Genomic DNA, 27,456 nt, shown 5'->3' on the forward strand with positions numbered 1-27,456 from the left:
CTGTAGCCAAACTGTCACAAAGAAAAGAAAAACAAAACTTGCATTGTGGATATCATGTCACGTTAGTGTAAAAAATTGTCAAAATAGTAAATAATCTTTAGATTCTATTCATTTTATTAAACCGGAGCAAAATGTAAAAACCGAGATACAAGTTATATTGATCATGTCCATTTAAGAAGTATTTTTTAAAGAATATGCCCGTATTTGAATATTTTGTAGTACATAACCAATTCAGAAAACTTTCAGACACGCTCCAAGAAATGGAAATACTCTAAAAATGAAGATTTGTATTCCTAAATCTCTTTCACAATGTCACTCTACAAGGGACGTCAACTTTTCTTCTGCGACAATGCTTTTGATGTCTTCTGCGGATTTTTATCTATCACTAATCGGCAGTGTCTTTATTATGCTTGGATATCTTATTGGGAAAGTCCTATGTGAAGACGCTACTCCGTGCATCTCAGGAAATATTTTGATTATATTTGGTCACTTTCTTGCTATGCTATCAGACGCTTGCACACTCGCTGAAGACTTTTTCTTCGTCAATCAAAGTAAAAGGGACTTTAAAATAAATCATTACTTCGTCGTTGCAAATATCATATCTCTGTTTGGCGAATATAAAGAATTGAAGTCTTCGCTTCGTGCTCAATAAAGAGTGCTCACGATGGTCCTTACAGATGTTGTCGACGAACTTAAAGTCTTGCGTGGCACAAGTCAAGTTGTACCTTCCATACATTGGTCACCTTGTCATGGCCGTGGGATATTTCCTGGAACAAATTTACGAAATCACGCCGCCAATACCAAGTGGAATAGTGTTGGTAGGACATATCTTCGTGCTGTCAGATCCTCGTGCACTCTCCGCCGAGAATCCTAACCTCCAAGCGATAAACATCATATTCTTAATCAGCAACATTCTTATGTTTGTTTACGATATTTTAATCTATTCGGGGATTAACATGCCAGTCATTGATGAAATGAATCGGTATTTCGATTGATATTATTATTAGTTCACCAAGTAAATTTTTTTCTACTTCTAGTGTGTTACATTTTTTTTAAAGTTGATTTATGAAGGGTTGAGAAGTCTAGCCTTATTGCGCGTGTAATCTAACAGTAAAGCTGTAAATTGTATTGATTCCAAGTTCTCTGATATTTAATGAGTTGGATGGTTGGATGCCAAACAGACGTCACTCCCGAAATTACGCATTTTATTTTTTTGACTGAATTAGTTATTTATAACTACAAAAATATATTGCATAATAATTTAGATCTTAGAAATATATTTGTTGATGAAATATTTGCAATATTTATTTAAAAAATGTATGCAATTTATCATCTTTTAAACAATAAAATATCTATTTCACTTTAAAATCTTTGTAAAATTAGGGACTCCGCAAGGACCCCAAATTATAAAAACATAAATGAACCCTTACAGCTCATAATTAATGAGGGCGGGTTTATGTATAAGACAATTTTAATTGGCTACGTGATGATGTTGGCACAAGCAAATTAAACCGCGCCATCTTTGTGGGGTTCTTTTAATTTTTTTACCCACACCATTTAAACTTGACAAACTTTATTATATAGAAACCATAATTCTCGAAATTTAAAGAACCTTAAATTCATTCTACCGTTCCGTTATATCTGTATAAAAAAAAATTAAATGTACCAAAAGTAAAAGTCACACTTTTCGTATTAAAAAAAAACATTTTTTTACAGACTTTATTTACTCTCTGCCTGGTTTGGTATGCGATATAAATTATTGTATGTGCCGGATGCATCTCCTTCCATTCACATTGTCAAAAATATATCACGAAGAATCCTATCTTTCCTTTATGCATTGGTCTAGTAAATCGTCACTATCTTTGAATCTTTTTCTAATCCAGCCAGCTTGACGTGGCATTCGTGTTTCTGACTGGGACTCCTGCCGACAGGGATACATACATATGTATTGTAACTATGCTGTAGTTGTACATAAAAACATTAAAAAGTTATTAACGAATTAAATACAAAGTATGAAATTGTCGTCAAAAATCTTAAAAAACGTAAAATGATGGGTTGGCGAAGTGGGATGAATGGAATAGGGGAAATAAGATAATAGCAAAATATATACATTATGGACCGATTATAATTATAATCGTCTTGGTGTCTGGACCTCTCTGGGGACGACCCGAAGTCAGCCTGTGGCCACGATCTAAGAGTAGGGATCAGTGATATGGAAAACAAAATTAAACTTTAGGATTTGTTATACATACATACATATAATAATAACGTCTATATTTCTTTAGGGTAAGACAGATCCAACGTCTTAAAAAGACTGAAAGGCCACGTTTAGATGTATAGCTTATGATGGAATTGAGATTCAAACAGTGATAGGTTACTAGCTGATCGACAAGAATTATCGTTAGTTTTTTTAGCCTTTCCCTTAGTCGCATTTTATAACATCTACGAGGAAACTATATAGTTGTCCTATATAATTAAAAGTACCTATTAAGGTTATTATTTATTAAGGTATTACTTTTAAATTGGCCAAAATTCCAGTAAACCTATGATTGAAGTCGAAAAATTTACTAAGTTAAACAAACAGATAAACAGACCTTTTCATTTATTAATTAGTATGGAGGGACGAGTGTAACGGATGTAGTATTCTACTATGTATTCTAAATGATATAAGGACACAAAGTTAAAAAGGCTGTCCCAGTAAATATATATATATATATTTTGTTTCATATATAATTTTGTAAGTAAAAATGTATAAACTTTACGACGAAAAGATAAAGGAGCGCTGAACTCAATATCAGGAGTGGGATCGCGACCGAGTCGACAATTTGGCACATTTTGCGACAAGCAGTCCTCGCCGCGAGGGCCCTCGGTGACGGCCTACAATCACTTTTGTCGTCGGCACAAAGGAAAATAATTTATTGGAGGTCAATTTCTATAAATACGACGGCTTTCAAAACCAAATATATTATGTTGATACTATAGAGAAGGATGAATGGCAGGAAAATTTACTGAAAATACCAATAAAATGGTCCATTCATTCAAAACTTGTCATTGTTCCTTGCTTTGAATCTTAGCTTATTTATATAACTTATAAAATTTACCCTTCCTGTTTTTTCTTACACTTTAAGAAGTACAGAGTTAAGAGAATAAAATGTTTTATTAAACTTTTAATGAAATTTCAAACATCTAAAAATGCGACTGAAGTTCGAATAATATATAATTTAGATTGATTTTGTTTTTGATTACATTCTTTGACTTGATATATTATTTATTCTGACTTTTCTGATTTAAGAGCGTCGGTGATCGACCGGTAAGGTATCCGATAAAAAAATGCATACGTTTGCGTGGAAGGCACAGGTACAAATCCACCTTGACCATGTACCAATGTCTTAATTGAGTTATGTATATTAGTTTGAGTGCTAATCGAGTAAGATCATGACCAGAAAGGCGCACTCCGGGCTCCTCTCCAAAAAGTATAAAACACAAAAAGTTTTTATATAACGTAGCATAGCTTCAATTGTTGTAGCAAATCGTAGCAGTCGTCTTCGTAGCATATAGTATCTCGTAACGTCGTTGCCGTATGAAATAATTTTCGTAGCAGACAGAAAGCATTTTAGTAGGCGTAAAGTTCATATTAGCTGAAAGATGGATCATGTATACTTTCTATTAGGTAAACTGCAAGTATGAATAAAAAGACATTTTCTACTTAAGTAAGAAAAAAATCATTTTAACGCTTCGTCAAGAGGCGCCATTTCTCTAAGGCCTTCATGAAGGAGCAATCAACGGAGCTAAAAGCAATATTAGTAATAAATCATATTAGCGCGAGATCGCGGCAAGTACGCTGGATTCAATAAGTAATTACAGAAAGGCTTTCATCACATTAGCGTCACTTTAGCCAAATTAATGGCTATCGTATATAAATCGCAGGCGGACCGCAACGGACGTTCAATGAATCACAATTTCTCACGATTGCTGGGTTAATATAGCTTCGGCTCAATAAAAAATGGGTTCTATTTTTTTCCTTCCTCATTTATGTTTCCTAAAATAATTGCATTATTCCTTACAAAGTAGGCAGAACCAACAGTCCTTGAGAAGACTACGTTCATCTGTTTGGACTTGAGATTCAGATAGTAACTAAGTGTTAAAAAAATCTACTTGTCTACTAATGAATATAATAAGATGACTATATGAAATACTTTGCTACGTAATAAGGTAGGAAAAGGTTCACTCGGATCTTGAGTACCAAACTTACGAAACAAAACTTGGACATGGAAACACACAGAGGTAAAATGGAATGCCTTTTTGTCAAGAGTGCACAATAAGATGACTGTGAATAGTAGTACCTATTAGGGTGAGTCCTATGTTGAACATGTTTTTTTTTATTATTTAAGTAATGCTTATTTTTATTGTTATTTTTACAGCAATATGATTTCTTACTTCATAAATTCATACCTTATTTTTTGTAGCTTTATATAAAAAGGCAAAACTTAACAATATTACTAACTGTGCTGTCTGTCCATGTTTAATCAGGATATATCATGAACCGTTATAATAAAATGTTTTTACTTTTTTAAGGTTGACGGTCTTTTAATGACTTTTTTTACCCAATGTGCACTCTACATAGAATAGGAACACTACGCTGTCACTGGACGCGGCTAATGTGAGTTGTCCCCGTATTTCTCTATTTGTCCTCGGTGAGTGCCTCCTAACTTGCAGTTACAGGGACCGTGACTCAACAGTACAACTTATACTTAAGAAATACTTTTTGGATACTAAACTGCATCGTCATGCTAGAGAAAACCGCAGGTTCATGTTTGTTCTGTTTATTGCTTACCTTAAAAAGGAAACTCTTAAATATTAAAACTGTATATTGGTAGCGTATATTTTTTTCTTCTTTGCGTATCTGTAGTTGCACCTTTTGTTGCTAAACTCTAAAATCAAACCCCTTCTCTGCTATTTTTCTTTTAACCTTACATGCTCAAATATGTAGATTGGCATATCATCTATCCTGGCGACATCAAATTAAGAAGTTTTTCAATGTCTTTATCTGGCTTTGTACGGAAGCTGAAAGCTGAAATATGCCGTTCTATTAGAGTAAAATGTAATTTTTAAACTAAACTTATAATAGGAACCCTAAAATTGATCCTCCCAATTTTTAATGGAAATGTAAAGTTATTAAAAAACAAGAGTTTGATAGCCGTAAACTCGCTTTCATAACATGTTAAAACCTGTTCAAGTCCATAGAAGGCAGGCTATTATCCAGACAAATGAGCCAGTGTGCAGGACTGAACTAATTTTCATTAATGCCACGAGCAGCCGCCGGTGCAGCCGCGTTCTCATTCAGCCCGTCCAACGACTTGACTGACATACAGAAAATTGATCAATTTTACCTTTTATTCATCACTAGCAGCTGCATAAGGCACTCCTGATTTTAAAGAGTTTAGTAGAAAAACATACCTTTATTTGTGATATATTTATTGTTAAAAAAACAATACATAGTAATACTTATAACAATAGAAATCATAAGCTTTTTATATTATTCCAAATTCTATGCATATATCACAAATGTACAATGGCGAACTTTTTCGCCTTACGTGACCTGCCAAAGTACAAACCGTTAGCGTGTTTATTTTGTTACTATTACTTGAGTTATTTTTAATGTAACCATCTGCTTATTTACTAACAAACAAAAAATGTTATTCTTTAAAAAATTTCAGAACATCTAATCTCGTTTTAATTTTTTTAGTCATATCATAAGCAATACAGAGAAACAAAATGGAATTAATTAGTGATTTATTAATTTATTGTCCAGAACAAAACGTTTGATTGACTTCAAAGCAGAAGATGAGAAAACTTTCAAATTTTCTGAAAGTACTTCGTCGCGATGACGACTTTCCTCATCAATCAAAAATATATCTTTGAAATCGGTTGATATAAATATATTTTTTAGTTATTCTGAAGTCAACATAATTTTCAGATTTGTTGTGTGATAAAAAAATATCATTATTTTCGATCAGTCACTAGTGGTAAGTATATTAACAAATTTTAGATGGGGAAACATTCTGTGGGATTGTGTAAGCTGGTTCCCGGAAGTTCTGGTGTAACTTTTCTACTTACAAATTACATTTTCCCGTAGTTCATCTGTGGGAAATCATAATTTATTCTCAGTCCGGAACTTGTAATTGAATTAGTGTATACTCACAAATGACTTTTTGACACCAGATTTTTAAAAGCGACTTGAATTTTTATTTCTTTCTCGAGGTTTTTTTTCTGTTACGTGTATACGAATGTTATCCTAACTTTGGTGTGAAGGATATTTAACTGCCTCTGTGGCTCAGCGGTAGTACGCTTGTCTGCGACACCGGAGGTCCCGGGTTCGAATCCCGGTCAGGACATGATGAGAAAAGAACTTTTTCTGATTGGCCTGGGTCTTGGATGTTTATCTATATAAGTATTTATTATAAAATATAGTATCGTTGAGTTAGTATCTCGTAACACAAGTTTCGAACTTACTTCGAGGCTAACTCAATCAGTGTAATTTGTCCCGTATATATTTATTTATTTATTTATTTAACTAAGGCGTTGTACTGGAAAATCACTAACCATTAACACCTCTGTGAACACATTTAATCAAATAAATGGTTTGATTTGAATAACACATACAGAATAGTAGCTTTGACACTATAATTCGTTTAAAAGCTTAAATAAGGAATGAATGAGAGTTGAGTGAGCCTAGATATACTAGATGTTGGCAATCAAATCTGTTCAGGCGGAGAAAGCGCAATCATCGCGTGTCAGCTCGCAATTACACTGCGAAGTGATGGTTAGCAATAGTTAGCGCCAAATATTGGATACTATGTTCGTCTTTCTTTGATTGATTTATCAAAGAATAAAACGCCAAATTATTAAACATAAAATTAAGTACATAATTGTATTTCCTTGCCGACTTATTTGTCACTTAGTCTACGTTGACTTGAATATTTCTAATTAAATTTAAAATTTGTTAGGAAAAAGTAAATGTATTTTAGAGAAGAATTCCCCGAAATCCCACGGGAAAGGAAATAAACAGAATTTTTGGGTTTAACGCAGATCTATGTCATATGGATTCTAAAATCTGTCAAGTTTTTAAGGGCTAAAATCAAAAACAATGTGTCTTAAAAACGTATGTACCTATTAGAGTTTGATTTAGTGGTTATCGAACACTCTTATACATCTCAATGTCGCAATGAATAAAAACGATGTCGCAGCGGTATAGAGCTGTTAGGAACCCTTATTACCATAAACCGAAACAAAAAATGGAATGGGCTTACTGCCAGCTGTCTTGAGAGAAGGATTATGCTAAACGATTTGTGAATTCAAACGATTGATTTGTTATGATGTTTTAATAAATATGACTAGGTTGTACTCCCAGAGCTATCTTCACACAATATAAAATAGCATGTTTTGTTAATTTTTTATTAACATGCTTAGAAATATCGTAAAATTTTATGTGACCTCACCTGTGTTTCATTATAAGTTGGTAAATAAAAGATAACAATTAATTCTTTAACCATTAAATAAACATTTAAGAATATTTGATTGATGTTGACAAACAGCTGAATCAGGCTTTTCAAGAATGTGGCTCTGTCTACCCTACAAGGATATAGACGTGACTTTTTGTATGTATGATAGATATTCATACCTATCGAAATAAATAAAAAATATATTCCCCAGCGTTTTAGGAGCGGACGCGAAAGGAGCAATCTACTTGACGACTAAAAATGGAACATTTCCAATAACGCTGACATCCTTGAAGTCCCGAGACGACACTGCAGCCTTGCACACTCAAAACATTTTATCCGCGACCACTAAAACTGAACACAATGCCTTGGAGGCGAGCGACTATTGGGACAACGGCTCGGAGGAATTATTGCTGTCAAGTTACATGAACGGCTCTTATATAGACGCGGATGACTGGAAAAGCAACACGAAAAGAAGTATTAATGATGCAGTCTCCAAAAATATCACGCTTGTTCTTGAAAATCTGCTGAAGAACTACGAAAACTCTCAGTTGCCGACCCACGGCAAAGGTAAGGTCTATGCGTGCAAACAGTAAGTACACCTAATGTCTTTGTCTTTCTTTTCGTAGTGAAGACTTTGTAATTTTTTTTTTTTTGGTTTTTGATTTTGAACTTGTCTTTTTGATTTCAGGATATCCCACAGTTGTCCAAACAAATATATTAATTAGGAGTATGGGACCGGTCTCAGAACTAGACATGGTAAAATACTACTCTAAAACTCAATAAGTCCTTAAATCTTTAGAGTTCATCCGAATAATTTTTGACGTTCTTTCAGGATTATTCAATGGATTGTTACTTCAGACAGTATTGGCGTGATGCACGCTTGTCTTTCTTGGGTCCCATACGGTCGTTATCACTTTCAATCAAAATGCTGGAGAGGATCTGGCGTCCAGACACCTATTTCTACAATGGCAAACATTCCTACGTCCACACAATCACGGTGCCGAACAAATTATTAAGGATTAGTCAACACGGCGATATCCTATATTCAATGAGGTAATAAACTGAGGATTCGAGAGAATATTAGTACTTAACTACCATATTTTTTTTATTATAACTTAATGCTTTCCATAGCATTGCAAGGTCTTAATTTTATGCTATCATATATCGTAATTTTTATGGCAAGAGTGATAAGGCATTATTTGAACTTGCGTGTATGACGTCAGACCTCATCTTGCTGGACTACAACCGCATTGCACATTAATTTATTTAAATCGAAAAGATGCTGTGATGTGGTAATAGGCACAATATAAAACTACAGAATATTCGATTGCGTATCTTTGTCTTCATTTATAGAAAGACAACTTTGTCCCATTTAGCGGGAAGATGAAGAGCTTTTCTCCGCGAAATTTACTTTTTCCACTTAAAAGTTTTAAACTAGTAAAGTATTTTGAGAAAACAATTTCCAATGAATGTAGCTCAGAGAGGTTCATTAATTTCGTAGTCGCTGCACAAACATAACGTCGGCCATTTTAATTGGCAGAGTGAAAAATACCCCGCTCCGATTACCCGCCAAGTTATTCATGGGACGAAAATCGCTATGAATATTCTTGAATTAAAAAACCCACGCACTGGCAATGAAATATTGTACCATTTAATCACTATCAATGGTCGATCTGAACGAACTCGATCATTGTTTTTTTTTAAAGAAAATTATATGCAGTTTGTTCTACACAGTTTAATAGGTTACTAAAGTGATAATAGAATATCATATTAAAAATAAATATTTTGTGCTAAAATTTCATTTCACCTATGTAACATTTATTACTTTGTACTTAACTATGTACTTTTCTTAATTAACTTGTCAATTAAAACAATCAGAAATCATATGATGTACGAGTAGTAAAGACTACCTATTCCTGGTTTTCTTTAAACACTCGAGCATGGTTACGAACAAAATCCCTACATGCTGGGCGCTGGTGCTGCAATCGGTGGCTAATCGGTTTAGTTGCCGGACAAGACGCGTCAAATGCAGCAATCAAGTTGCCTCTCTCAAATCTATGTGGACACTGTGCTGATCCTTTGGTATCCCTTTTAGTGTTATATTGTAGTGATTTTAACTGGCAAACTAAAGTTTTTAAAGTTATGCTGCATCTCAATATGTATACAATCTTTTAAAAATTGGCCATTGCTCCCGGTTGCAGTCCGCTGCCATTCCTTGGAATTTCCTGGAAACACCTACATTCTTATAATCGTTCGCGCCATAACTTTAATTTTAAGTTCTCATTCAATATCCGTTGCATCATCCATGATTTTTTTATAATCAGCGGTCTAGGAAAAAATTTGGAAGCGGCCACATATAGAAAAGCAAACCAATTTAATACTTATTTGTAAGGAACGAAAGTATAGAAAAGTATGTTAATACTTTTCTATTCAGCAGACTTTTCTTCGACACTCATGCAAAACCATAATAAAATTATTTCGAGGCATTTGGTTAGCTTTTGAATATTTTTCGTGTGACATTCATTAATTGCAGTATCTCTTGTTGAAATGTTCTTTTACATATCTAATTAAAATGCGCAAGCAGAATTTTTCAAAGTTTCATTATAATCGAATGCATGGTCTATATATTTCCAGGCTCACAATCAAAGCGAAATGTCCGATGGAGCTCCGCAATTTCCCAATGGACAGGCAGTCTTGTCCTCTTATTTTAGGCAGTTGTGAGTATCTTTTTGATTATGCTGAAAAAATATATAGACCTTACCAAAGAATTATGTTAGTATTCCGTAACACATCTCTCAAACTTTGATGCTAGTTCCATCTGTGCAATTTGTCTTGTACTTACTTCATTTATTTTATTTAAGCACGTTTATTCATTATAAATAAATATTACGGCACAGATTATTCAGCTTACATACTTTGGACAATTATAGCAATTATTTATATTCTCTTGTTAAACTTCCATTCTATGGCATTCACGGTTCATAGCACAGATATAGAATTGTTACTAATCAAATCTATGGTTCATATAGCTCATATAGTTCTATAGTCATTTGACATTACTTTCAATGTTTTGCTGATCACCAGATGCCTACTCCAACCAACAACTAGTATACCAATGGCAGAACTCTGAGAGTGTGAACTTTGTCCCGGGCATGACGCTGTCACAGTTTGACCTCATCAGCTACCCTTACAGGAACTTTACCTTCACTCGACGAGAAGGTAAGATATTCTTTAATAACTTAATAGTAAAAATAAATTTTCCTTAACATCTAAGTGATCGATATATTGCTTGCGCTCGCTGTATTCATAATTGGGTTCATATTCGTTGAATGCACTCGTCGTAGTACAGAAGATTAATAATAGCGTTACGATATTAAGTTTTTTGACACCTTCGTTCAAGTATTAAAAAAATTTAACAAACTCTGCAGTATTTGAATAAAAGAATAAGAAAACTTGAAAAATGTGTTAACGCTATCAATATTGAAGGCAGCGAGCGAAAAAGCCCTCGAATCGCGACGTAGTACTGCGCCCGCCACTCTTGTGAGGCCTCACAAGAGTAAAAGCGGAAGCGGTTATACTGTGAACTGCGGTTTAGCGACTGTGGAACTGTTCTCATACGAATTTGTTTGGTTTATGAACATTTTAACGACATACGATGTATTTCGTCCTCATGAGTCTTTTCATCTTCGAACTATTCATCGATTAGACTCTTACTTTTCTGTCGACGGATCCCTAAGTCCTGTCATACATATGAATACAACGGTTCTTATTCTAAACGACCGTGGGAGGAAAGATTTTAAACTCGTCAGACCAATTACAATTTGAATTTTAAAATCACTTATCTTCGCATAACAAAGGAAAATAGCAACGCTAGAGCTTATCATTTGCGAGCAGCTTCCATCTTCACTAATCAGACCCGACCTGCAGTGGCGCGCTTTATCCGCTTACTGCCTAATGTGATTCCGTACACTTGGATTCAGATATGGAAAACATCGCGATATTTGCTTTGCGGATGTAGTTATATTCTATGAAAAAAAAATTACATACTTACTACTAATATCGTATTGTCAGTTCTAGAAAATATTATAATAGTACATACATACTCGTACATATGGTCACGTCTATATCCCTTGCGTGGAAGACAGAGCCAATAGTCTTCAAAAGACTGACAGGCCACGTTCAGCTATATGGCTTGATGATAGAATTGAGATTCAAATAGTGACAGGTTGCTAGCCCATCGCCTAAAAAAGAATCCCAAATTTGTAAGCCTCCTTCCTCTTATCCTATTCTTTTCGTGGTCCTATTCTTTTTTGTATTGGTGCCGGGAACGGCACATATATTTAATTATTATACCTACTATGAAAAATACAGATAAAAAATAGCTTAACGTAGGTTCTTTATTGAATACTAGCTGTTGTCCGCGACTTCGTCCGCGTAAATTTAGAGTTGGATCTACAATAATGTGAAATAAATCAATATACTAATCATATGAAATATTAACTTAAACCTCCAAGTATAGATTACAACTTATATACCTACGTCTGAGGCTCAGGTCTACGGCAATTTGAATACCTAAGTGCAATGTTACAATGTTAAACGTTTAACATCGTTTTGCCGCGTCAACATGAAACTGCTTTTACGTATTGAGACAATACATTCTGAAGATTCATTCCGATTCACTTATGTGGGAAAAGATTTGGACAAAGCAGTTTCGAAAAAAGCACAAATCACTTAATGTATAAAAAAATTTTACTTCATATGGCAATGATCTGTTTTTTTTTTATATCAGCAGTGAATCTCTTCTCGATAATCTGATTATTATCTAACTTTACTTTTCAACAGTGCAATTAATTGAGTAACTAATACATGGTAGGCATCATTATTAAACACAAAATTCACCGCCACACCGAAACCACATGCCTACGTAACCCTTACGTATCTTAATATCTACTTTCTGTTTTCATATCTACAACTTAGCGATTTTCAAAGCAAGAGTTAAAAGGCATTACTTGAGCTGGCGTGCACCACCATAGACCCCCATCTTTCTTACCATCAGGCAGATTAAGATCAAACACGCTCAAATTACAATAAAATTCCATTCATAAATTTTACATACAAAAAAAACAAGCAATAATACATCCGATACCGTTGATACAGGGGACTTCTCGGTTCTACAAGTGTCGTTCAATCTTCAGAGGCATACGGGCTATTTTCTCATTCAAGTGTACGTGCCCTGCATTCTCATAGTGGTGCTCTCCTGGGTGTCTTTCTGGATACATCGTGAGGTAAATACGCAATCTTCATAATATTTAATGTTTGCTCATATAATAACTCTTTCCTTTGCAAGTTAGTTGAGCGATGTAAAAGAAGAAATTGTGTATTCATTATTTAGGTTTTACGTGTAAGTGGTCACAAGAAAATTTTAGCTTCCCAAGATAAAATTTATGAACTACAAGAGCTCGGAACTTCTCGTTAGCTGTCCACAATAGCTTTCAATTGTAGGTTCTAATGTGGATATGATAGATGGAGGGATGTCTGGAAGTAGAGCCAAATTTTTCATATTGAACATTTTTCATCATCGTAAGTTGAAATGTGAGAGTGAATAATAAGAATAACTCCTTGTAAAAGAGGAGCATTGTATTCCAAAACTTGTGCTTTCAATAATACTACATATCTACAATTTTTTGTTCTACACAGGCTACCTCAGACCGTGTGGGCCTAGGCATAACCACGGTGTTAACCCTGTCCACTATAAGTCTGGATTCCCGGACCGACCTGCCTAAAGTCCGCTACGCTACTGCCCTGGACTGGTTTCTGCTGATGAGTTTCTTCTACTGCATCGCAACTCTACTGGAATTCGCCGGAGTTCATTATTTTACTAAGGTTATTTTTAAAAGCTCGGAAGTTTTTTGTCACGTCTTTATCCCTTTTGAGGTAGGTTAAAACCTCACTTTTGTTAAACTAGGGTCCATCTAGCTATCTCTTGGGTGGTGAAAAATTATAGAGACTCTTAAGCTGGGCCGTCTGGGAATACCTAATTAACTCAAACGCGGGTAAAACAAACACAAGAATTTGTTTGACATGTGTATGGTTTACTATGTGATCATGGAAACAAGAAGATCGGACGGACTTTAAATCATATTATAATAGTAATAAAATCGGGCCTTACCTACTTACAAAATTTTATTCTTATTTTTGCTAAGTTAACTTTCAACAAACTATAGGAAATGGCTAAAATTTTTTAGGTGGGTTCAGGAGAAATAGTAATCGACGACTCTGAATGGGAGGAGCTGATCGAGGAGGTCGGCGGAGACGCGTTCGCAGCGCGCCAGCTTGCCGTTCGGCGACGCAGTTCTGCACGTTCAACCACTAACTATGTAAGCTCAAGAAATGTATCTATCTAGATTCATAAAAGTAGTAAGTAATAAGCAAGTCGTTGAATTATTAGACATACAAAAATGGCTGTAAAGTTGAAATGCCCAAGTAATTTTAAGGTCACCCAAAGTAAAAACAATTTCTATGTCTAAAATGCGCAAGTTTTATACCTCCATATCTGAACATTAGGTATTCGTATCCCACTAGATTCTGCCTACTTTAGTACTTATCACACTAATCAGTTATTATACTTTGGTGTGTTTATAGTACCGTGTGGTTCCCGGCACCAATACAAAAAAGAATAGGACCACTCCATCTCTTTCCCATGGATGTCGTAAAAGGCGACTAAGGGATAGGCTTACAAACTTGAGATTCTTTTTTAGGCGATAGGCTAGCAACTTGTCACTATTCGAATCTCAATTCTATCTTAAAGCCAAATAGCTGAACGTGGCCTATCAGTCCGCTCAGGACTGTTGGCTCTGTCTACCCCGCAAGGGATATAGACGTCATTATATGTCTTATGTATGTATACTTTGGTCTTCCTGTTTTGTAAACCCCCCGTTCCATTACATAATATCTACATACATACATAAATCACGCCTCTTTCCCGGAGTAGGGAAGGGTAGGCAGAGACTACCTATATGTTTCCATTAACTACGATCCCAACAAACGTCTTTCGCTTAATCCACATTCATAACTCTCTTCATGCAAGCTTTCGGGTAACCTTAACCTAACCTTTTACCAGAACTTTTTATAATTTTATCAACGTTTGTCTATTCCATCCCACTCCACCAGTTCCATTCATATTTGCTTAGTCAACCTATGAAACTTATTTTCATATGCCATATTATTATCTAATTGCCAAATGTTTCTTCCAGAGCTTCACCCTACCAGCTAACAGCAGTTGTTTGGATGACGCTGGTCCCGAGCAGGCGAGTCCAGCTGTTCGGCTCACAATGGAAAGGACCACTCAGACGGAGCGACGGGTACCAAGGTGGAGGCAACTGTTGTATTGCTTGGCAGGCGATGACCGGTACCGCAGGCAGAGGCAGGTAGAAGCTGGTAAGATACGATTTCTTCAGAATTTATCAACTTTATCTCACAATAATTTATAGTATTTATAGTAGTAGTCCACCGATGAAGAGGACCACTCAGACGAAGTGACGAGTAGTAAGGTGGAGACAACTGATCTTTAGCTGGTAGTCCAAACCCCTGCAAAGCGAATCAGTCCTGAAGCCAACAAAAGACTCTGACGACGACGAACTTACCTTACCTAACCAAACCAAGTTGCTAGATAAAAAAGCAATGAAAAAGATATTTCCCGCTTGGTACTTACGATCACCTAAATTGACATTGTTTTTTTTTTTGTAATTGCTTGATAATTTGTCCCAGACTTCTGAGATTATTTCCATTAATTTCAGGAAATCGCGGTCATATCAACAGCGTGTCTCACATCGACCGCGCGGCGCGAGTTATGTTCCCCGCCTCTTTCGCGCTCCTCAACCTTTTTTACTGGCTGATGTATGCTTTCTCCAACGATGACTTTGCTTGGAGCGACAACCCTATTAACACACTATCTCATTAATCTTTTTAGGAACGCAGGTTCGATTTCGAAAAACGAATAAAATTTAGAAGTCAATAAAGAATCAGATTAATGTATGTAAAGTTACTTCTTAACGTATAAGATTTGGTACTTTTCGTTGAAAAAGCAAAAACTCACGAACAGGGTTATAAATAAAATGGTATATCAATATTCTGAAAAACGAATTAAGTACATAATACTTTTTAAAAAGGCTAAAAATAATTTTAAGTACATAAATGCGTAGCTTCTTGCAGGTACTTCAAAGTTATTATTAATATAAATAAAGTGTGTTTATAAAATTAAGGTTTATTCAGAAATAAAAACATCAGAATCAAGTAAGTTGTGTTTCTTTTATTTCAAATCGTTCAAATGGTCAAAAATGAAAGCAAGAGACATCATTTGAGCAGGGCATACTGAACAATTATAACACACAAACACTGAATAGGTACATAAGATGGCAGCCTCGGTTAACATTTCATAGCATAAATTATTTACAAAGTGGTCATTGATATACATAAAAAACACATATTTAGTAAGAGATTATCGTAATAATTTTGGTTTGAATGAAACCATGATTTTGATGAATTCTGTGATAAATACAGTTTTAAATATTTGACTCTGTCAACTGTCAGCATTATCATATTATTTAAAACTGAATCCAAACAAAATCACACGTCATTATCTTATTACAATCAGAATACGAAGGCAAGAAATTCGTTTCTCTCAAGCTCGTACTATTTATTCAGTCTAAACTACAGAACTATATACGAACATATGTACCTATCTATTTAAGATCGAAGTAGCTCATAACGCTTTCCAAGTATGATAGAAAATTCACTTATCATTTACATAAATATTGGTAGATTTTTCAAAGTTCGTTATAATTTGACGAATTTAAATTTATGGGACTTAATAAATACCATTATGAAGAAACGAGGTGGGCTGGTAAATTTTATTTAGTAAATTTATATGTTTTTTTTTTTATCCAGGTAAATATTTTAAACTACAAGAAAATATAAAGCACATTAGTGTCACAAAACTAGTTTTGGAACTGCAAAAGAAATATTTCATATGTATTTAGGTAAAAATACATTATTCGATACACTTAAATTAAAACAAAACAATTAAATAAACATTAACAACAATAAATTCTCTTAATACTAAGACCTCGTGACAACAAGAGATTCATTAATGCCTGATATCCACAGCTGTCGAATTGTTATTGCAACTGAATATAAATCCAGAAACGTTTTAAATTTAGTGACAAAATCGATAATTTATATAAAATCTCACCAATAACAGGCAAATTAAGATTAACGGGAAATTTAAAAAAATAGTTTGAAGGTTGTAAATAATTGTTTTCTGTATCAAACTTACTCGTATGTTCAATAGAACCATGATGTGCGCAATGGTAACGAAATAACACATTGAAATCCAAAATAAATCAACGATATCACTTTCTCGTTTACATTTGATAAATAAGATTGAAGGGTCTAAATTGCAGGAATTATTTTAGGTAAGTAAAAAATGTAGGTAGGTATGTGAAGCTATATTCACGGCTACATTTCTATGTTCGTAAATATTTATTTTCTTCTCAAATAGATACCAATAAATTTTACCTATTACAAGATTGGAAAAATGAAATTATAATCGTTTTTAGTAATTATCACAATATTAATTTTAGATAAGTATATGCTCACAGACAATAAGAAAAACTTTCACTTCTTTACAGAGAGCTATTTTGATACATATGTATATGTATAATTCACATGCCAGGTTTTGGTCCATCAATCGATACAAATTCATATCGATGTTTTTCCCCATATGTAAATAGAAAATAGACATTTTGAAGGCAAAGTTTTAAACACAAGTGGAATGTATAGTAATTAAGGCTTTCATCATAAGTCTGGAGAATCACTAAGTCAATATTCCACAGGGACGGCACCGGTCACATAGAGCAAACGCCGGGACAGACGCGGCATTGAAAAACTTCACTTTATCTTCATTTACTTAAAACAACTCTATTTAGATTACTTTTGCGTGAAACAAGATGTTTACGAAATCAACGGTCGACAAAATCGACAGTGTTTCATTGTTAACAATTGTGTTTACCTCAATTATTACAATGTATGCCAACTACCATTTTTATAGACAAAAAAGAACGTAGTAAAACCACATCACATTAGCAAGCGAGAAGATCTTACCAGCTCTAACACCAGTTAACGCGATAGTACCGGCTTTATTATCCGTATTATTTGGTCTTCTGCTCTTCAATTATTGATAAATGGGTTCCTTTAAGTTTTTGTTTTGACCAGGATTTATAAGCCACAGGTATTTGTTAAAATGTATTTTATTTAGTCTCGAGCCTCAAGTCAATATAAACAGTTTTTCAATATAATACCGCAGCTGCGAGAGCTCTATTGTAACCGTGCAACAATAATATTTAATTTCATATCTATCGTATATTTAGAATATAAAGTTTGGACATAATGCTCCTATGTATAAGCTTAAATTGTAAACATTTTTGTTGTATTATATTTGGCTAGCACTAATCATGCACTACTCAATGTATCATGAATAGAAAAAATGTGGACGAAATTTAGGAACAAAGCGTCTGAAGTGACAAAGATATAGTAACGCCTCCCATTTGGATAAGAAATAAATATGACTGGATAAATCTTTGACTTGTAAACAGATCACAATCACCTTATTATTCTCCACAATTGTGAACATTTTTTTCTCTAATTTTGCCAATACAAAATAAGTTTCATGCTGCAACCTACGACATTGCAAGAAAGCCAAACCACTCCCTTCTACTAGACAAATTGACTACACAATGCACTACATAAGTATCTACGAATACTATCTACAAGTTTTAGAACCATTTATTTCGTTAACATGTTTTTTATCTTAAATACAAAATAATTTTCTATCCCAATCGGGTTTTATATACAAAATATAGTTTTGCCTAATTTATCAAAGATATACATATTAAATGTATCCCAAATAAAAATAAAAAAGGGACGACACAATTCACACTACTTCTTTACAGATAACTAACTATATTCTTAAGTATATTAGAAATTAATTTACTGTATATAATTATTACCTGTTAGTATTTTCATGCTTAATCAAATTATCTTTTCATTAAAAATTTAATCACGCATTTATAGACTAGAACACTGGTCACAGATTTTTTAATTATAAATATAGGCAAGGAAATTTTAGCACGTTCGCAATAAATATTTTTTTTAATATTCACATCCACACTGCCTAAGCGTAATCTAAATTAAACAATAAATATAAATAAACTTAAAATACTCGGAGTATTTGTGAAACTTATAAAATTTATAGTCACTGCACACAATAAATAAAAGTTGCATATTTTTACATCAAAAGGTTTTATATAAAATATAATCACAGATTCTACGTTCAATATGTTTTAGCTATCTACGTGTTCTTTTTTGCCTACCACGAGATAGACATTCATATCGTCTTTACCTTTCACGTACACACTGCCGCGCGGCTCGAACTCGTACCTACCGGAGAGCACGGGCAGGCAAGCCTCGCCCACCTGGATTCGCTTCACCACCCCGGTCGAGTCCATTCTAGACGCAATGTTAACCGCGTCACCCCAAATATCGTAATACAATTTACTTGTTCCTATAACTCCCGCGGTAACATCACCAAAATTATACCCGATCCTAAGTATTAAATCAAAATTGAAAAGATCTTGGTTAAAATTGTCTACAACTTTCTGCATTTCTAAAGCGAAATCCATCAGTTGATAGAGGTGGTCGTACGTGTCGCGGGAGGCGTGCCTCAGGTCGGGGTTCAGCCCGCTCGCTGCCATAAAAGTGCTACCTATCGTCTTTATTTTCTCCACGTGCTGAAACTCGGGCTTCTCCAGCAACTCATCAAAATCAGCAATCAATTCATTCAGTACCCTTAAGTACTCATACCCTTTCTTATAAGACTCGTCATACATTTCATTAAAATTTACTATACTCGCAAATATGATTCCAGCGTCTTTATGATTCTCGGAATATTTTGCTGTATTTTTTAACTGATCAGCCACATGCTGAGGTATAATATTATAAAGCAATAAATCGGCTTGATTTCTCATATTCTGCACTCTTTGCTTATCTCTATTCGCGACTACATTACTGTAGAAACTCAATCGGTAACTTATTTCAAATTCTCTATTGAGAAACCAAACCAAAATCAACAGTAATGCTACATCTATATACAACTCTGACAAATGTAATTTGTGATTGATGCCGTGATAACTGCTTGTGCTATTGCCTATATCGGCCAACGTATCTGACAATATTCTTGTCGTATTGCTTACAAAATCAGTATCATTGTGAGCAAACATATGGGGGATATTAATATCACCATCTGTTATTTGAGTATTTGCTTCACGGCAGCCTATCACGGCAAGAAATAAAAACAAAGCGGCATAAACCGTAACCAAAGTATTCTTTACGAGCCAACACATCTGGGTGAAATTACAAAAATGTACTATACTAATACACAAAAGGTACACATAAAATGACTGATCGCCTTTGAGAATGACCCCGGTCGTATTTTGGCAAGAGAAATTTATAAGAATTGCTATAATTGGGAGACTAATCAACAAGCTGCCTGATAAATGCCAAGGGAACCAGTCGGAACAGGCCCTAAATATTTTGACTGACTTCCTCCTTGGGCCCGTGACGAGTATAGGGTCATTTTGCGTCTTCCATTTCAAAATATGTCTGTAAATGCATAGTGACATGGCTAAAATTTTTATTACAATCAGAAATATTAATGAAGCGATCGAATGTCGCCATTCTTTGTAGAGTATAAATATAGAGGCGGTGACTGCCGAGAATATGATGAAGGATACGATAATGTCCAACGCTGTATTGTACCTCGAGGTCGTCAGCGTGGGGGGGAAATCCTCGCAGTCGTCACTTCTATGCGCTTTATCCCTATAATGTTTTTCCATTTCTGGCGACTTAAAGAAGAGTGTAAATCTATTTAGGGGTGGTTGAACGAAGTAGTTGATTCCTGACCTTGCGTTGTCTTGCACGCAGCGGATCAACTGGAGATCAGATTGTTTGCGTAGCTTTTGCAGTGATTGCACTTGTTGCTCATTGAGTGGAGCCGGTAAGCGACATCTCGTCGTGACTTCAAGCGAGGACTGGCTCGAAGTGTAGTAGCCGGATACGCGATGCTGCATCATGTCAGCGTGAGACGTTGCTAACGTGGCATGGTTAAGTGCGTATATCTGAAACGAGAGACACATTTAAACGTGGAAAAAACTAACTGTGAAAGCTTGCGTTTGAAATAAATTAAACACATGGTATGATTTAACAGATGTTTTTGAAATGTCGTGATACAAAATTATCTGTATCTTATATTTGCACTTTCGAATTTGCTATGGTTACTTTATAAAAATAATTATTTATTACAGCTGCTTTCCTTCTAAGCAAGACTTCGTAACGTCTCAACGTAACGCCTAGTTTAATCTGTTGTTTTATACTGGTGTATCTACAGGTGCGAGTCCTTACGGCTGTTCACGGAGGGATAAACTGAGCACATTACGAGGAGGAACACCGTCACAAGCAAAGGCAGATTCCGCCTTTTATCACTCAGCTAAGGTTACCAATCTTTATGTACACGTAATAACACTGTATGAAGTATAAATGTTACCTGTTGTTGTATGCTGGACCTTCTGCTAGTGCTCCTAATGCCAGAGTCCTTACGACTGTTGACTGATGGACACAAACTGACTGCATCGTCGTGTGGCCGCGGAGACACGGCCGCAGCCAAAGGGAGGTTCAGCCTTCTATCGCCAGGCCGTAGGACTTCGCCTTGTGTGGTTATGGTTGAACTTCGCGCTCGGATTACGGGCACCTGAAGTTTTAATTTTACTAATTTAGTTCTTTGACGGCCACTGTGGCGCAGCGATAGTACGCTTGTCTGTGTCACCGGAGGTCCCGGATTCTAATCCCGGCCAGGGCATGATGAGTAACGAACTTTTTCTGATTGGCCTGGGTCTTGGATGTTTATCTATATAATTATTTATTATAAAATATAGTATCGTTGAGTTAGTATCTCGTTACACAAGCCTCGAACTTACTTCGAGGCTATTTCAATCTGTGTAATTTGTCACGTATATATTTATAATTTATTTTAATTTCTTTGTAAGAGAAATTTCAGAGAAATCAGTGGTTTTGGCCATGCGTTGATCGATGTCGCTCTCTATATATCACCTTTACCAAAATTTACAAAAGAATGTTCAGTCCCTCTTCCCTAGAAACTCCCTATCTTATACGTATCAGGAAACGATGACAGGTTTTTACAACTAAGGCCTATAAATTTGCTCAAAATTGATTTCAATTAAAATGCTTTACAATGCTTGTGAACATTTTTTATAAGACTAACGTTATCTTAATTTTAAGCATAACCTCAAACGTTAGTGGTTTCGGTATGCTAAGTTTATACCTAGTAAATATGTTTTGTAAGATCTTATAAACGATAAAAATGCAGACTTATAAAATACTACCTCTATGTTATTTTGTCTGCCATACTGCGACCGGTAACTGCTGCTTCTAGCAAAGGGCGACATGTTGCTTCTAGACTGGCTCAAATATGATCTAATGTCGATAATTTCTCTCTCAAACGACGCCATTTCGTTATTCTGTGGCAGGTTGAGTTTACTGTTACTCTGCACCGGCCTCGCTTTATTGTCCTGAGATTCTATCACTATAGGCACTTGCTGGTAGCCATTGGTGGACTGTAGCACATCATCCCCGCGTTCCAATAGATGTATCGCCTTGTCGTTCAACTCTTTCTTAATCTCATGCAAGGGCGTGTCTGAATGTTTCCTCAAGAATCTGGGTACTTTCCAATTTCTTAATTTATTCGTGTACTTGCCGTAGCTCCCTGAAATTTGAGAACGATGCTGTTAAGTTTCGTTTATAAGATTATAAATAGATAGGTAACTATTTCATGTTTGCATAGGATTATATGAATACGCCGCACGGTAATCCTTAATGTATGAGTAAAAACTGTTATCTTCTAAAGCATACTTTTACTTGTTTGGTTTAGTAAAGGAAATCCCGCTTCAGGGTAAGAACACCGTTAAAGTTAACAAACAAAAGAATGTTACAGAAACTCGAAAAAGGTTGCTTTAGACCTAATAGAGCGCAGAATCTTACAAAAAATTTACAATTAAGTAATTTTTTTAAAATGAACCCTTCTGCTCTCTAAGTTAAAGCGCATTTTGTAACCTATCTAAACAGGTAAGTACTATTCAAATGAGTCAATAAATTAGCAGTTAGCATACACTATATATTTTTAGCGTACATTCATTAAAACCAAGTATCACAGGCGCTCCATTATTGTAGAATCTATTCGAGCCTATTTCGCGTGTTTACGCAACGAGGCACAAAACTGCAACAATGTCATACATACAGACAATTTCTAAACCATATTAATAAGACGCATGGCCTAACTCTAATTATAGTGGCCACCTTCTGCAAAGTGGTATATTATTTAAATAACTCATTGACACAGCCAATACTGATTAGATGAATTTCATAAGTCTAAATGTTGTGGAGCAGCCATAATGTTTACCCAGTAATCACTTAGCGTGTGATTGTTGTTTGACCTAGCAGTTACACCTAGCGAGCGAGATAATTTCAGTTAGCATACACATGTTACAGCAAATTCAGATCATACACATAATTCATTTCTGAACATAAACCTTATCACCCCATTTTAAATATAATGATAATAGAAAGTTCCACGTTTTTGTGTATGTATTTATTACGGTCAGGCTATCTGCTTTAATTATTTCGTGAATGTTCTTTTGCCGCAAGGGAATCGCGAAAAATAAACAACGTTGTGTGTGCCTACAAACTTACATGCAAAGTGTAGTCTAACTAATCTAATGAGAATAAGAAGAACCTACTTAACAATAATCATATAAATTTACAAATAATCATTTATCGCGGGGCTTTACCCGGCTTTTAAACGTATTTGTTCTTACAAAATAAACGATTTGTATTCTTAAATTATAAGAAAATTGTAAAAATGTTACATTATTTTTTATTTATTTATGTAATAACATAACCCAAATATTTTCTACATTATACAAGAACTACCTACGAGGCAAAATTTGGAAACAATCACTTAGTACATGTAATATAATAACCCTCAATTTCTAAAACAATAGGTACCCAATTCTTACATAACAAAAAGGTATTAAGTATTGTAAGTCATTTAATTTGCTGCAATTTGATCTTCGGCATCACGGTCCGAGTCGTGCCAGCGGGAGCATCACCTCCGTCTTCATATCTTATCAGACTTGTGCCTTGTACCACTGATAACTAAGACTTTTCCACAGTTCAAAACATAATCAGCATGGTCAAGTAAACAAACGAAACCGATATAGACCGCACATCACCGCCAGCCAATGTGAGCTACATGAATTATGACCCCGTCAGCGGTTAATCTAACCAGCGCTCTATCAAACCCGACACACGAATCAATGCGATGACTAGCCGAGAATAAAATATACCAAATTTTTAGGTTTTTTGGAACTGTTTTACCTACATTATTTTATCAGTTTCTCGAATATCCAGCCTAGATTTAAATATCTACTGTCGCTTCTAGAAGTGATTCTATGTTATATATTAGTAATCCATTCAATTCTAACATTTTGTTTAAAATGTAACTCAACTATTTTTACTGCCGTTTTACTACCATTCATTTCAGATTAACATAATGTGCACTGCATTTAACTACAAATGACGCATCACTCTGCAAACAGTCAATATTATCATACGTAAATAACTCACCAACAGATGTCGGGCTTTTCGATGACCCGTCCGTTCTCTCAGGAAAACCCTTTTCTCTCTTCTCATCTAACTCTGCGTCAGAGTCCAATATACTTGGTAGGGAACTAGCTTTAGCGCGGAAGTTGAAAGGGTTTGGAGATAAAAAGTTGCTGGACTCTACAGTGCGCGGACTGGCCTTCCCATCTCTGGATTGATCTCTCGACGATAATGGAATGGGGGAATTATTGAAGGAAAGGACAGACTGGGGCGACGCTGCGGGAGATATAATGAGACGCAGGTTAATAGGATTAGAAGGTGTAAGGCAGTGGTCGTAATCGTAAGGGGAATACAGCTGGCGGCCTTCGATGAAGTAGGTTTTATGACCTAAACATACAAAATTTAATGTAAACTTTCGGCTTTCGTCCGAAACGACAATGCACATTTATTTATTCTTGAAAATCTTACCGAAAACTTCTTCTCCCTCTTCTAATATATAGGAGCCTCCAAGAAATTTGCTGGTCTCCTCAGATATGTGAACACGGCCCGGTTTCCCTGTTGACTCCATTTTATTAGCGAAAGTAACGTCATTGCTCCACACATCGAATTTAAATCTACGCGTGCCGACAAGCCCACAAAGAACAGTTCCAGTGTGAACTCCTACTCTCATGTTGATGCCCTCATCTCGTTCTCTATCAAAATCTTGAATTGCATCAATCATACCTAGGATGAAAATAAATATTAAAGTAAAAATTTAGCTGTAGATGAAAAAAAATTACTCATCCTGGGTGGAATAGACTTACCTAGTCCCATTTCTACACAACAAGTTGCATGGTCTGGCCTGGGCTCAGGGCAACCAGACACACAGTAATAACAATCGCCTAAAGTAGAAATTTTTTCACATCCATGATTTTGACATAACTCATCAAACTTCTCAAATAAGTCATTTAATATATTCACTAATTCTTCAGCACCTTTGTTACTGGACATTTTTGTAAACCCCACAATATCCGCAAACAGTATACTAACATTGTCCATTGAATTCATTGTAAAAGGTCGGAACAATGATTTTATATCTGGATTTGACTTTCTGGGACTAAGAGGATCATGCGGTCGGAGGTTTATAACAGATTCCAACACCTGCTCCTCCATTAGGCTACTGGCAATTTTAGGAGGCATCACTGAATGTATCATCTTCTCTTTTAACTGCTTTTCCATTTCCAGCTGCCTCCTCACTAGTAAACTTTGGCCAACCTTCATGAATGTGCCCCGCATTCTCACAAATGTCATAAGGTAAATATGAACACCAATAATGTGCACACAGAGTTGAAGTAACACTCTCACAAACATTCCAGGGCCTTGCCACTGTTGCTCAGTCAAATGCAGGAATATATTAAGAACTTCAAACACTATTGAATACAGTAGTCCGATGATAACACAGGCAAACAATGGCAATGGTGTTAGTGTATATATAATCAGCAGAATTTCAATGCACATGGTGAAGTGACCAGACTGGCTGATATCTGCTGCCTGCGAGGCATCTAAATCAAGCTGGGTGGTCAGTGTCACTAGTGAGAGGCTGAGTGTACACAGAGCAAGTGCCATGACCAGGGACAATTTGAAAGTGTACACTTTATAGATATTTGTAAATGTAACAAATAGCATGACAGATGTAATCAAGAGTACTCCACCAAACATGGAACATAAAAATGGCCATTTGACTGTTACGCCATTCAAGCCAAGGCCCACAAAGTAGACAAACCATGATATAGAAAATATCAAAATGTATAAAAGTGCAAATCTGAAAAGGAGAAAATAAAAACATCAAATAATATGCTGTCATTACATAATCAAGTAGGTACTAAATAAATAGGTACACTTAGTTCATGCATACAATAGTAATGTATGGTGGCTCACCTGAATCTTAATCTTATTTGTCTAAAGGAACTACTTCTATATTGGCCTTCAAGTATCTCCGAGTCAAACCTGGGATTCCACCAAGTACCAGGAGCAGCCCTTTCAAAGGCTATTGGCAATTTAAGCCCACAACAGTTGGTGGTAGAGTTGTTGTGTGCTAAATAAGCCTGCACATGTGGTGCCAAGCGAATTTGAGCATCTTCACCTTCCGAGCACTCAACATCATGTTTGGCATCAGATTGGGATCCATCCTGACAGCTCACACAACCACTTGGTGCGCTCATTGTTTACATAAATCTGACATGTTACATCAATGTATCATTCAAATAATTCATTCTTCATTTCTGTATAGTGAAAGATATACATCTTGATAAAAAAAGCCTACAACATAACTTTTTTATGTTTAAGTGTAGAAGTATATGTACCAAGCAAGAATCAACATAAGTATATAAGAGAAAATTGTATAATAATACTGGCGACCAATGTTATAAATAAAATGTGTGTAATACTTGGATTTGTTAAAGCAGTAAGTAATTCTTGAGACTTGAAGCAGAAGCGCCCCTACAATGCACATTTGTTATAAAAATATCAGCTATCGTCAGATATTGGGAAAAACCGAAACTACTAAACTTATCCTGCATATAATATGAAGACATTTACCAAGGATACACATCACAAAAATACACTTACATTTTTATGTATCGCTGTATATCGACGTTTTCTGTTTTGTTTACAGTCCACCATATAACTATAGAATTATTCTCACCCAGCAATAAACTGGAAAATAGTCACTTAGTATTTGTTCACAATATCGCTTTATTATAATTGCTGCTTACTTTAGTAAAATAGAAAAAAATATTACAATATATAGATAGAACCTAGTTGCAGTTGATTTGGTGACTGCTTTTTTTTCTGTCTACAAAAGTCAAATCAAAAGTGTTTCTTGAGTGTTGCCAAAATTAAGTACATTGTTTGTTGACTGTTTGACTGACCTGAATGTTGCCACGATACCTACGTTAACAAAACAGAAACAACATTCAAATTTAATTTTTACATGCGTATAGATGTAGCCACGTCATTTACCCATTTATGGTTTATACCTACTTACATACTTTTTTATTTTAAATTTACATAGGCATCTGAATAACTTAACCTCTTGTAAATTCTTTAAAACTGTAATTAGATAGTGAATACATTAGGTTTTCATGTGCATCTGATTTACTATTTATTGTATTTAGGTGGTGTAGTT

General features: G+C 35.2%; 2 protein-coding genes across 2 annotated transcripts; one reads left to right on the plus strand and one right to left on the minus strand.

The window, feature by feature from the left end:
- The first annotated feature begins 956 nt into the window (after positions 1-956).
- Positions 957-15,777, plus strand: LOC106131044 (gamma-aminobutyric acid receptor alpha-like). The gene is made up of 11 exons (XM_060944723.1): positions 957-982; positions 7,714-8,069; positions 8,191-8,258; positions 8,335-8,555; positions 10,137-10,219; positions 10,587-10,721; positions 12,660-12,787; positions 13,200-13,385; positions 13,748-13,879; positions 14,756-14,939; positions 15,299-15,777. The coding sequence occupies exons 1-11, from the start codon at positions 957-959 to the stop codon at positions 15,460-15,462; spliced, it is 1,683 nt and encodes a 560-aa protein (XP_060800706.1). The 3' UTR covers positions 15,463-15,777.
- A 13-nt stretch (positions 15,778-15,790) lies between these two features.
- On the minus strand, positions 15,791-27,184 carry LOC106131314 (adenylate cyclase type 9). The gene is made up of 8 exons (XM_013330378.2): positions 26,898-27,184; positions 26,208-26,551; positions 25,094-26,091; positions 24,759-25,013; positions 24,315-24,677; positions 22,016-22,395; positions 21,160-21,363; positions 15,791-20,734 (listed from the first exon to the last, which is right to left on the minus strand). Exons 2-8 carry the CDS (start codon positions 26,489-26,491, stop codon positions 18,902-18,904), a joined length of 4,317 nt encoding a protein of 1,438 aa, XP_013185832.2. The 5' UTR covers positions 26,492-26,551; positions 26,898-27,184; the 3' UTR covers positions 15,791-18,901.
- Positions 27,185-27,456: the final 272 nt, after the last annotated feature.

This window comes from Amyelois transitella, chromosome 6 (genome assembly GCF_032362555.1).
Source record: "Amyelois transitella isolate CPQ chromosome 6, ilAmyTran1.1, whole genome shotgun sequence".
NCBI lineage: Eukaryota > Metazoa > Arthropoda > Insecta > Lepidoptera > Pyralidae > Amyelois > Amyelois transitella.